This window comes from Saimiri boliviensis, chromosome 3 (assembly GCF_048565385.1).
Source record: "Saimiri boliviensis isolate mSaiBol1 chromosome 3, mSaiBol1.pri, whole genome shotgun sequence".
Lineage (NCBI taxonomy): Eukaryota > Metazoa > Chordata > Mammalia > Primates > Cebidae > Saimiri > Saimiri boliviensis.
The window spans coordinates 177503674-177517590 of record NC_133451.1 but is presented as its reverse complement, the minus strand read 5'-3'; the positions used below and the strand labels follow the sequence as shown (position 1 = coordinate 177517590).

At 36.7% G+C, this 13917-nt stretch overlaps 1 protein-coding gene across 13 annotated transcripts in view; it reads right to left on the bottom strand.

The window, feature by feature from the left end:
- Window positions 1–13917, bottom strand: part of NEK1 (NIMA related kinase 1) — a 214063-nt gene that overhangs the window by 131818 nt on the left and 68328 nt on the right. For 12 of the 13 annotated variants that reach the window (XM_074396985.1, XM_039479149.2, XM_039479148.2 and 9 more), the window contains one exon: window positions 8204–8306. In XM_074396985.1, coding sequence (XP_074253086.1) covers window positions 8204–8306 — 103 coding nt within the window. Of the gene's footprint in view, window positions 1–8203; window positions 8307–11598; window positions 11715–13917 lie in introns of those variants that run through there. The other variant, XM_074396990.1, reaches the window with a different exon arrangement.

Genomic DNA, 13917 nt, shown 5'->3' with positions numbered 1-13917 from the left:
AAGAGCTTGGAAATACATTTTTCCTCAACTGAGCTTCTAGATAAGAACGTACACTGGCTCACCATAGTACAGCCTCGTGAAGCCCTAAGTAAAGGACTTGGCTAAGCTGTGCCCAGACTCCCAATCCACAGAAACTGTGAGATAAACTGCTAAACTGTGATAACTTGCTACACTGCAAAAGAAAACAAAGAAAATACTGACAGAACTAAAAGGAGAAAAAGACAAATCCTCAATTATATCTGAAGACTTTCTTAGTATCAAACAGAATATAGGCAGGCTATGAAACTAACATTCCACCCAACAACAGCAGAATACACATTCCATTCAAGTACTTCTTTCATATGATGATAAACTATTAATGATAAATTGAAAACTGAATAGTAGATAAGATATGAGAGACAGCAGATGCTTCTTCATTTGTAGAGTCTGGCTATGAAGAGGAGGAAGGAGATAGGATGGTAACTACAGAAGTATGCAGAGTAAATGATGTGAGAAATGTGAATGTGTGTGTACATTTATGCTATAGGAGAGCACCAGTAATGAGGGAAAGTTGAGGAGAACTTTCTTAAGTAGAGAAGTGATGGAATAAGGCCCAAAAGTAAAGAGATGGTATGGCACAGAAGAGAAGGAAATGGCTGAAACCAGAGAAACAGATATTATTAATTATCACAGCTTTAATTTTCTCCAGCAGTGTTCAGAAGCCTAAATGTAATAACGGTCATTAGCTCAGTTACACACAATGAAGAGGGATATGCTAACTCAGAAAACAGGGCACCACAGCGAAGACGGGCTGGACAATTATGTAAGTATGTATATAAATAAGTGAATTTAACAATCACATAACTCCGATGAGCTTTAAAAGCATCTATTCTGGAAACAACACAAATGTTCATTAACAGAGAAATTGAACAAAATGTGGTACAACCATAAAAAGGAATATGACTTCAGAATTAAAAAAAAAAAACTTGACACGCTCATCACAAGAAAACTATATACTGTATGATTCACAATTTTATATTAAATTCTACAGAGAACAAACTATAGTAACAGGAAGCAGATCAGTGGTTGCCTATGGCTGATGGTGGTGAGAAGGTGACTGACTTCAAAGGGGCATGAGGAATGTTTTAGGGGTGGCGATGGAACAGTTCACATATGATGATACTGGTGGCTACACAACTATATGCATTTGTCAATACTCATTGAGATATACACTTAGAATTTTACAGCATTTAAATTGTATCTCAATAAAACCAATTATAAAAAAAAGGCTCTCGCATGGTAAACTGGGTTACTATGTTCTAATATGAAGCACGTTGCTAAAGACAGCACATAAAAGCAGCTCCTCTTAGGGCAGAGAAATAATGTTATAGTGTATGACATTATAATGGTGGATAAATACCATTCTGTATTTGTTTAAATCCATAGAATGTTAGCACCAAGAGTGGACCCTAATGTAAACTATGGACTTTGAGTGATAATGATGTGTCAATGTAGGTTCATCAATTGTAACAAATGTATTGCTCTGGTAGGAGTGGTGATAACTAGGGAGGCTACGCATGTGTGAGGGCATGAGGTATATAGAAAATCCTTGTACTTTTCCACTCAATTTTGCTGCAAACCTAAAACTGCTATAAAAAATAAAGTCTATTTGCTGGACATGGTGGCTCACACATGGGTGGCTCATGTCAGCACTTATGGAGGCCAAGAAGGGTGGACTGTTTGAGTCCAGGAGTTTGAGACCAGCCTGGGCAACATGGTGAAACCCCATCTTCACTTAAAAAACAAAAAAAATTAGCCAGGCATGGTGGCGCATGCCTGTAGTCCCAGCTGCTTGTAAGGCTGAGGTGGAAGAATCAGCTGAGATCGTGCCATTGCACTCCAGAGTGAGACCCTGTCGAAAGAAAGAAAGAAAAGGAGAAGAAGAAAAAAGAAAAAAAAAAGGAAAGAAAGAGTATTTTTTTTTTTTAAAAAAGAGTAGCTCCTCTACTTAGTCTAATCTACTGTCCCTAGATGTAGGCTCTAAAATTATAAGCAAAGAGAGTGTAGCAGGCAGAATTCTAAGTAAATTTCCAAGGTTTTTTGTTATCTCTCTGCATTCTGTTGGGTCAACTCTGCATACTCCCCAGGACTGTGAATATGACAGATTTTGTGTTAAATGCAATGACTGATGTTAACATAAAGAGATTATCTGGTGGGTCTGACCTAATCATCCGAGCCCTTTAAAATCAGTTTTCTCTGGCTTTTTCAGTTTGAAGTATGAGAGGGATTTGAAGCACAGAAGGTTGTCTACTGTTGAGGACACCAACTGGCAAGCGACTAAGAGTAGTCTCTCAGAGTTAAGAGTGGTTCCAGGCCAAAATCTAGCTAGACAATGGAGACCTCAGCTCCACAGCAACAAGGAAGTAGATTCTGCCAGTACCCTGAGGGGGACAGGGAAGAAGATCTTGCTCTAGCTGAGCCTCTACATGGTAATACAGCTGGCTGACACCTTAATTTCAGCCTTATGAGACCACGAGCAGAATACCCAGCTAGCACCTGCCAGACTCTTAACCCACAGAAAGTCTGAATAATAAATTTGTGTTGCTTTAAGCCACTAAGTTTATGGTAACTTGTTACACAGAACAGAAAACTAACACAGAGAGGCGAATTAAAAATAGCACCTCTGCCTTATCACAAAAAAGTTCCAATTTAGAACTTAATATCTGTGAGGCTTCTTATCCTGCCCAGAGTTAACCGCAGCACTTACTTCTAATCTCTGCCTCATAACGAGCGTAGATATTCTTGTCCACCATTAGATTATAAATTACTGTAGACACATGCTATTTCTGAGTAAGTTTTATATACTTACTACTCCCAGTATTTAATAAACAACCTTATTAATTTAGTGAATCAATAAAATAAGTAATATATGATGTACACACCCAAGTACACTAGAAAATACAAGTTCTTCATTTTTAGCCACATCTTTCTAAGGCAAAGTTTTATGTTATCTAAGGAATGAAAGAATTCGATATAATAGAATGAATCTCAGAAAACCATACAACAGTCATTCTCAAAATGAACTTCTGCTCTATAAAGCATGTTTTTAAAAAATGGGAGCATAACAATAAAATGGAAAATATCGATTACAAGAGGTCAAAGTGAACACTACTGCTTTCATTCCTGTCAAATCTTAGTATAGAAACACTATTTTAAGTAATACATAGCAGCATTCAAAAACAAAACTCCTGGTGGTCCTAAGACTAAAAGGAATCTAGAGACCAGAGAAGTAGACAAAATCAGCTTAAAGTGTGAATTTACACAAGCAAAAACATGTCAGAAAGAGTGCTACCACAGAAGGTGTAACACAAAGCATGCTTTAAGACATATTGGAAGTGAAGAGCATGAGAAGGTCTACTAGCGGACAACGGTGTAGTAAAAGGGTTACCTCCAGTACACTATCCATCTCCACAACCACCAAGTAGTGCCAGTTACTTTGAAACAGAGCAGAAAGAGAGGGCTTAGAATGAAAGGACAGGCCAATGCTCTGGGTGATACCTAGGAAGAATGAGAGTCTCTGAAGCCCTGAAAATAAGCTGTCAAGGCACTTGCACTGAGAGACTATCAGTATGTCCCACCCATCCTTTACTTTCACTGACAACTGCAGAGAACACATCATGGCACGAACACACTGCTATCTTCCCAGGGGTCACCCAAACAAAGACAACGAGCAGTAAAATTCACACTCCCAAACATGAACACACTAGCAAGGGTGCTGAACATTTGAGGAGTACCGAGACTATGAAATACCTAACAAACTTTAAAAGGGAAGAAACCAAAGTAACATAGTCAACAGCACACTAAGAACAAGAATGTACAACAATTACAATATTACCAGGGAAATGAAAACATAAGCAAAGAGTTTTATGGGAAAACTAAGTAGAATTCATGGAAATGAAAACAAAAATTTGTGAAATAAAAAGAAACTCATTAAATGAACTGAATGGCAGACTAGACAAAACTAAAGAGTATATTCCAGTGAGCTGGAACATCAGGCCTAGGACTCCTTCCAAAACACAGTAAAAAGGGATAAAAAGATTTATTTAAAGAACATTACATACAGAGGTTCCAATATATCAGTCTAGTAAGAGCTCTCTTGAGGAGAAAATGCAGAAGCAATATTTGAAGAACTCATAATTGCAAATGTCCCTAGAACTGAAGATAAGTACTCACACTGACAGCATTCAGTGGGAACTTAAGCCAAGAAGAAGAAAAAAGAAATGTTCAAGTGAAATTCAGAACGTCAAGGACAGAAAAATAGTCCTAAGAGTTATGAGAAAGGAAAGAGAATTCTTGATGAAAGAACAACATCCAGAACATCACACGTCGCAGTAGCAACAAAGTAAGTAAGACGGTAAGAAAGCAGAATCTTCCAAGTGCTATGGAAAATAAACCTCAAACTTCTATTTCTTTATTCAGCCAAATCATCATTCAAGGCTCACTTGCAGCCATGATGAAGTAACAGATCTACGCTTTCATCTTAAACAACTACAGGTTTGAACAAAACATCTGAAATGGTTTTCCAACACTGGTCAACAGAGCACAGGACAGTGAGCCTAGAGAGGAGGGAAACACAGGTGGTAAAGCCGACAGCTTCCCTCCTTACTGACTGGCAAGGCAGAGACCAGGTAACCAGACAGAGCTTGGCAGTCTCTCGAACTGAGGAAACAGTATTCAGACCCTGGAAAACTGAAGAACACTAGAATTCGCAGGACATAATTGCAAAAAAGAAAGAGCTGTACAGGGAAGTGTGCTTGAGATCCAAAGAGGAACCCTAGAGCTTCCTGCTGAATGACAAATAGCATATTGTCAATAATACCTGAGGTTCAATCAGGGTTGCAAATGTCTCATGCTTCGAAGGGCCAAACTGAAAAGACCTCCAAACCAATAAAGCACTGGGTATTTAAAAGAATACTGCTATAGCAGTGAGGCCAAATTAGCACTCGACTCAAGATTGTTCTGTATTGACCTAGCAAAGCTTAGAAGCAAAGCTTAGAAGCAAACCTTTAAAGACTCAAACCATTTCCAAGTAACGTAACTGCAATCCCAGAAAAAAGTTCACAAATATTTAAAGAATACAAAAAATTGCAACATAAAATACACAATGCCTGGTATCCAACTACAAATTACCAGACATGTAAAGAAGAAAAGATGACCCTAAGGAGGGAAAAAATCAATCAACAGAGACTCAGAAATGACAAAGATGGCAGAATTAATAGATAAGGACATGAAAACAGCTATTATAATTATATTCTATATATTCAAGAAAATGAAGAAAAGCATAAGCATTATGGAGAGGGACATAGAAGGTATAAAAACAATCCAAACCAACTTTAACATAAGAAATACAATCTCTCATGGGGCACAGTGGTTCATGTCTGCAATCCTAGCACTTTGGGAGGCCAAAGCAGGCAGATTACCTAAGGTCAGAAATTTGAGACCAGCCTGGCCAACATGGTGAAACTTCATCTCTACTAAAAAATACAAAAAAATTAGCCGGGTGTGGTGGCGCCTGCATGTAATCCCAGCTACTCAGGAGGCTGAGGCAGTAAAGAATGGGAACCGAGGAAACAGTGGGTGCAGTGAGCCAAGATCACGTCTCTGCACTTCAGCCTGGGCAACAAGAGCGAAAACTCTGTCTCAAAAAACAAGCAAACAGAAAACAATCTCTGAGATGGAAAACATATAAAGTCTGTACAGAATTAACAGATTAGACACAGCAGAAGAAAAGATTAATGCAGTTGAAAACACAGCAATAGAACAATCCAAAATGACAGAGAAAAAAAAACAGACTGAATAAAAAGCATCATCAGTAAATTGTTGGTAGTGTACAAAGTGGCCTAATACAGATGTACCACAGTCCTAGAAGAGGGAGAGAGGCAAACAGAAAAAATTTTTTGAAGAAATAATGGGCCAGGCATGGTGGCTCACACCTGTAATCCCAGCACTTTGGGAGGCCAAGGCGGGTGGATCACCTGAGGTTAGGAGTTTCAAACCACCCTGGCCAACATGGTGAAAACCCATCTCTACTAAAAATACAAAATATTAGCCCAGCGTGGTGATGGACACCTGTAATCCCAGCTACTCAGGAAGCTGAGGCAGGAGAAGTGCTTGAACCCAGGAGGCGGAGGTTGCAGTGAGCTGAAACTACGCCACTGCAATCCACCCTGGGCAACAAGAGTGAAACTCTGCCAAAAAAAAAAAAAAAAAAGAAAGAAATAATAGATGAAAAATTTCCAGACTTGATGAAAATTATAAGCCCACAGATCTGAGAAGCTCAATGAACCCCTATACAAAATAAACACGAAAAAAACTACACAAGGCAGGGTGCAGTAGCTCATGTCTGTAATCATAGCACTTTTGGAAACCAAGGCAGATGGATCACTTGAGGTCTGGAGTTCAAGACAAGCCTGGCCAACATGGTGAAACCCTGTCTTTACTAAATAAATACAAAAATTAGATGTGTGTGGTGGTACACACCACATCTGTAATTACAGATTACACAGCTGTAATCCCAGCTACTTGCAAGGCCGAGGCATCGAGGCATGAAAACCGCTTGAGCTGGGGAGGTGGAGGCTGCACTGAGCCAAGAGCATGCCACTGCACTCCAGTGTGGGTGATACAGTGAAACTCTGTCTCAAAAAAAGAAAAACAAAAAAAAAAACCTTACACAAACCACATCATAATCAAATTGATCACAGTAATAATAATAAAAATTTAAAGTAGAAAAAACAGATACATTACATACAGAGGAAAAAGATAAGAATGTATGCAGGGTTCTTGTCAGAAGCAGGGCAAGCCAGAGGTAAAAAGTGTCAGGGCATAATACAATATCTAGCCAAAATATGTGTCAAAAAACAAAAGCAAAATACTTTTTCAGACATGCAAATGCTAGTCAAATTCACCAGAAGACCACCACTACAAATTATCGTTCAAGTATGAGGACAAAGTAAGAACATTTACAACAAATCTTGGAAAGTTTATCTCCAAAAGAATTACCAGAAGAATTCTCCAGCATGAAGAAAACTAAACTGAGGGGGGGAATAGTAAGACATAAGGAATAATGTTGAGAAAACAAATTGGTAAATTTTGCCAAGTCTACTATTCTAAGAATATTTTAAGTAAAAATTTGTAACCAAAATTCCAGCTGCTTTTAACATGGGCAAAGGAAAAGACTGGTAGTTCTCATCTATGATCTAGGGGAAAGATACAAATACAGATTAATTCTGATGGAGAAAAACAAACTGAAGTATCTGTATTAACAATATAAGGGTTAACAATAAGAGTAACTACTAAAAAATTTACCTATGTTTCTATGACACTGTTTCAAAGAAAAAATATACTATATTGAACTACATTAGTTCACAAAGATACCACTTACGAACTTACAACAGATATGTAATACATCTAATTAAAATATATTACCATCGAATTAACCTATTTCCTATATGAATGTGATGCTTTGTGGGGTGCTGAGCTGACAGAAATAATCACCAGTTGTTCTGCAAACAAAATGTTAAAAGGCATTTGTGCACCCTCTACAAGTCAAAACTATAAAGCATTTTAACTATCTCAAATTCTGTGAAACACCAAAGGAAAAAAAGTTTCAACGACTAAAATGATTATCTAAAAACTTAGTATTTTCTTGGATACATGACTTAATGTAGTTAATTGACATAACTGGAGACTTTAATTCTATTTCTAATTTGCTTTTGAGAAAATGCATAGTTTACATATATACTTACCCAAATACTTATTTCCCATTTTTCTTCTAAAATTCTTAAAAGTATGCAAAACCAAAAGCATATTTGGGGAAAAAAACAACACACAGCAATCTAAGAATTTATTTCTTTAATAAGAATATCTGAGTTGCTATACCCATTTCTACTCTTTTAAAGCAAGGATACGGGGATGAAATTACTCCCAATTAACCAAAGCAACAACAGAATTCCACCCGGTATAAAAGACAGCAGAAGAGAAGGTAAATGAGTTAAGAGATCACAATTTTATACCCTGCAAATGACTTCTGAGTGTCTTTACTGCCTCTTCTTATGCCCAGATTGTTAGATTGTCACTCTTTTTTCTTACACTTACCTTATTTCAGACCTTCACTTGGAATACTAATACATTCAAAATCTCAGAAACAAACAAACAAAAATCATACCATATGTCCTTCGGCTCGAGCTTTATTCTGCATAGCTTCTCGCTTTCGCTGCAGGAACTCTTCTACTTGTTTAGCTCTTTCTGCAGCTAGCTGCCCTTTTTGCCTAATTTGGACAAAGCACAAAGTCAGCCATCCTGAACATAAAATATTCTAAAAAGTTAAAAATTACATTTATCCCAAACATTTTTTTCCCATTTCAGAATATGAAGGTGGATGAAATAAACACTCTCTGTGATGAAAAAATCACTACATCTATATGAACATCTATGACCTAAATCACATTCTTTATTATTTTAAACACAAGTAAAATCTCTAATTCTACTCTAAATCTTCATGAGACGTTTTCTTTTACATTTATGTGATCTATTCTACTTATTTAAACATATAAAGTTATTTTAGGCTACACTTCATTACAGAAGAATCTGAGAGGTTTCCAGGTTTACTTCAGAACTCTGTATCAAATATAGTAAGAATCTCAGTAGCCAAGTCAAATAAAAGCAGTATAGCAGCAATTTAAAAAATGAACAAAAGGAACAAAAGCTTTACCTAAGTATGAATTTTCAAAAATACAGTAAAAAGCTATGTTTGAATTCCCTGCATATCACAACTATAAAAAAAGTAAAATTGATAAGTTAGGGAAAAGATTAAAAACAGTTATTTGTTTTAATCTTGTCCTATTTTACTTTTGTGTCTTTCTCTGACAATTATGCAAGAATGCAAACGTGCTGATCTTAGACGACAAATAAAAGGTATAAATAACAAACACTGATTAAGCATCTACTATATATTGTGTTAGATACCATGCTAAGTATGGAAGATACAAAGATAAATAAAACCTAGCTCCAATAATCAGAGAACTCATAGCATGCCATTAATTGCAGTTAATTTTGGAGGTGAAGAAGAAAGATGAGCAAGTTGTTGGCTCTGCTTCTACCTGTATTTTGGCTAGTAAGGCACACAAACTTCCTATATAGGCTTTCTTTGGGACCGTAACTAAATCATGTCCTGCAAATTACATGAAATAAATCTCAGTCTCCTAGTAAGAGTTAAGCATTTCTGATATTCATATACCCCATAACTGCTTTTTTTACATTTTTTGGCAATGACTACTAACTGAAACATAAAAATATTTTAAATATAAAATTAAGCTGTAAAATGTAAAAATCTATTCCATCACATAACTATGAATGACAGTGATTGAAGGTTGATTTACCTCATGTAGTACTTAAAAAAAAAAGATTTTTTTTGGGGGGGGGGATTTTCAGTTTATTTATTTATTTATTTATTTATTTTTCTTTATTGCATTTTAGGTTTTGGGGTACATGTGAAGAACATGCAAGATTGTTGCATAGGTACACACCTGGCAGTGTGGTTTGCTGCCTTCCTTCCCCTCACCTGTATCTGTCATTTCTCCCCCACCTCCAAAAAAAGATTCTTATGAAATTTCCATCATAGGAATTTTCCAGAATTAGATAGTCTCTGTAGCTGGTTTAAAGGCCTATTACTATTGCTCTCAGATGCATCTGAATAGCTAAATCTTCATCTAGTTTCACATCACTAAATTCAGAAATGCACTTCACTCATGCGATGTTGGCTTGAGTAGATAAATTTCTTCATGCCTCTGTAGTGTAGCTGTGCTGTCCTCTAGCAGTCCCATTACCCACTGGGAAATTCTGAGATGAATAAGGTATATCTGTTCTGAATGCAATTTACCTCCTGTAGGTATCAAAGTAAGGCTATATCCTGGTTTGCTATAGCCCACTTACATAAGGCTGGGACTGAGGAAGACAGATGAACCTTCAAATGTGATGTTCTGACATGAGATTAATAAGGTATATCTGGTCAGAATGCAACTTATTTCCTGCGTATATCAAAGTAGGACTGTACCCTGTTCTGCCACAGCCCCATCTATGTGAGGCTGAGCTTGAGGAAGGCAGATAAACCTTCAGGTGTAATGCACTGACATAAGATTAATAAGGTATATCTGGTTGGAATGCACCTTATTCCCTGCATTTATCAAGGTAAGGCTGTATTCTGCTCTGCTATAGCCCCACCTATGTAAGGCTAGGCCTGAGGAAGACAGTATGATGCTTAGACACGTTATCTGAAACTCTATGGTTACTGACAAGGCTCTTTTGGGGGGTCCTGGAGGTTTAAACCACCATGTGCAATCAGACAAGACAGCTGATCTCTCTGCTGTATATCCTGATTGTATCAACTTCCTTTTCCTTTACAAAAGTAAAGCATGTTTGACTGCCCATCTTAAGACACTTTCTGTGTCCAGTGATTGTTAGCCTGAACTTCCAATTGGCATATGTTAAACAGTGATTGCACAGAATTATTTCACTAGGAACCTGGTCATATGTAACACAGCTTTCATTTATAGATTTTCACACCATTTATGCATATATAATACTACTTGCTCTATGTATTTATCTGATTTATAAATTTTGTTTCATTGAACAGTCACTTCCTAAGTTCCCTTAAATAAGCAGGTTTACATTACTGGCTACTTTCAAATACAAACTTAGTAACTGTAGTGATTTTGTTTAACACTATTTCTTTTTTCCTCTCATGTATTAAACAAATATTGAATGTCAACTATTTGCCACATTATATCTGTCAAAAGATATAAAGATGAATAAAACAGAGTTCCAGGGAGGCAAGGTTGATTTAACATATGAAAATCAGAGTGACACATGTTAACAGAATGAAGGAAAAAATTTAATAAATTTTATGACTCCTTACACTGTTTAAAAAACTTAGAAACTCTGTGTCCTTATTTTTCATATGCATTATTGTTTACTACTTCATATACACCAAAATAGCCCATAACTCATATGATTAGTCCTCTCTACAGTAGTACAACTGTACTAAACTATGGGCATAAACTGCATGTTTGTGCTGGGATCATGGGGATAAGAATTAAACAGTCAATTTACTTCCTGATAGTAATCTTCTTCATTAAACACTATTAAGAATTCATGCGAGCATGCTCTGTTTTACAAAAATTAGAATATTTCTTTTGAGTTCCAGAATTATACTGCTTAAAATCAGTAAAACAATGACCTGGATTAATGATAAGAGGATGACAATATAAATGCAAATATAGTAAGAAATCAGGAATTGGATAGGAAATACAAAGACATTAAAATGGACTAAAAAGTATAATGTACAAGGATAAGGGGCATCGAACAATGAAGTAACAAAAGTATAGTGTTCTTTTGTCAAGAAATACTCTGGCCAGGCACAGTGGCTCACGCCTGTAATCCCAGTACTTTGGGAGGCTGAGGCGAGTGGATCACCAGATCAGGAGTTCGAGACTAGCCTGGCCAATATGGTGAAACCCCGTCTCTACTAAAAATACAAAAATAGCTGGGCATGGTGGCACGCACCTGTATCCCAACTACTCTGGAGGCTGAGGCAGAAGAATTGCTTGAACCCGGGAGGTGGAGGTTGCAGAGAGCAGAGATCGCACCAATGATTCCAGCCTGGGTGACAGAGCAAGACTCTGTCTCAAAAAAAAAAAAAAAAAAATTTATTCTAAGACAAACTTTCCTTTTTTAACCCTGACAGAAGAAGGGGAGGAAAAGGGAGTAAGTTATTTTCTTTCCTTTTTTTATTTTAAATGCATGAAAAAGCAACAAGATTTGGCTGGGAACTTCATGTCTCATATCCATGGTTCAAATTCTTCACTGGTAAAGAAAACTTAAAACTTTTGAAGGATAATTATAAATGGAATATTTTAGGAGTTGAAGACAACATAAACATAAGTAGCACTCCAGGTAACAGATAATCTGAGAAATAAAAACGAGTAATATGGTATTAAGCAGAAGAGTTGGGGTGGTAAAGAATTATTGAGATGAAAAAATGATGTAGAAGGGTTTGTTCATTTAGCTTCCTCTTAAGGGGCATACTGTCTATGTAATGGAATGAAATTGTTGTTAGCTTTATCCAAATTAAATGAAGCAATACAGACAAAAGGACTTGGGAAAAGTAAAAGCACCTTCAAAACATAAATGTTGGGAGGCACTCCATAATTTTTAAAAAGTGGCTTCAGCCATTTGAACCATACACGGCTGGAGCTTCTAATATTAAAAAGCCTAATACTGTAGAGAGGTATGTTATTAAGACACTGGATATAAGCAAAGTCAGACTGGTCAGAGTTGCTGATAAGAAAGGAAGAGGAGGCCAGGTGCGGTGGCTCACACCTGTAATCCCAGCACTTTGGGAGGCTGAGGCTGGTGGATCAACTGAGGTTGGGAGTTCGAACCAGCCAGATCAACATGGAGAAACCCCGTCTCTACTAAAAATACAAAATTGGCCAGGTGTGGTGGTGCATGCCTGTAATCCCAGCTACTCAGGAGGCTGAGGCAGGAGAATTGCTTGAACCCAGGAGGTTGCAGTGAGCTGAGATTGCGCTACTGCACTCCAGCCTGGTCAACAAGAGCGTGAAACTCCACCCCCACCCTCCCACCCCCAGAAAAAAAGAAAGAAAGAGGAAGAGGAAAAATAAATAATATCACGAAGAAGAAACAGGCAAATATGGGTGATTAGGAAGAAAAGCAAATCTGAAAAGAGTCTTAGATGACTATAGATTTTGGTCTGCTGATTCAGTTTCAATCAAATAAAGGAACTAACCAAGAATGACAATGACATACAAATTATAATAAGCAAAAATTGTGGCAGTGTGCGGAGAAAATGTTCTATAATGCTAGTGACCACTAAACAGTACAAGACAAAAGAATCATTCAGATAGGAAGAGATCTTGGGTATTTAGTCCAAGTCACTGAATAAAGTATTCCTATATTCCCATCTAAATACCTCATCACACACTGTCATTTAAAACTCTGGTTAATACTTTCAGTTTGAAGATATTCATTAAATCCCATGATGATCCAACCTATGAACAGCCCTCATACTGGACTGAAAAGCGTTTTTATATTTCCACCTTGTGTCTAGTTCCTCTTTCACATGACAAGTCAGTCAATTATCCTATTGTGTAAACAGTGCAGAATTACAGTGAAAGTTCACCTCCTATACTATTTTGATTTTAAACTTTATATTTAAAAAGTTCTTTAGCTCCTAAAAAGTTATTAATACTGGCCAGGGGCAATAAAACAGGTGTTATCATATACCTGTTAGGTTGAGTATAAGCTGGCATTTTTCTAGAAAAACTTAGTAATATTTCTTCCTAGAATCTTCATCAGGAACATAGATGACCAAATGCTTTAGCAAAATAATTGCCCTTATGAGATTCTATTTAAAGAATAAAATGTGGCAGAAAATGTTCAAAAAGGTGAAGGATTACAAAGAACTTGTTATATTAGGGGATTTGTTCAATAAATCCGCACATTCAGGCACTGGAATCTTATGCATTATTAAAAAATTGAAAACAATTTTTAAGATGGGAAAAGTGCATGATAAGACTAAATTTTAAAAGATACAAATTTGTATGTAAGACTTGATTTCCACTATCTAGGCAAAAAGAAAAGGAAAAAAGGATGCAAGAAAATTAACCAAAGTCTTCACTAGTGACTTGCCTCTGTAGGGATTTGGAATTATTTTCTTTCCTGTTTCCTAACACCCTCCTCCTCTATGTTCCAATTTTCTAAAACTAACCTACATCACTTAGCAATCAGAAAAACAACTTCTAAAAAAGTGCCTCTTGTGATTTCCCTTCAGGTTTTCTTTTTTATTGAGCAAAAAGGAGA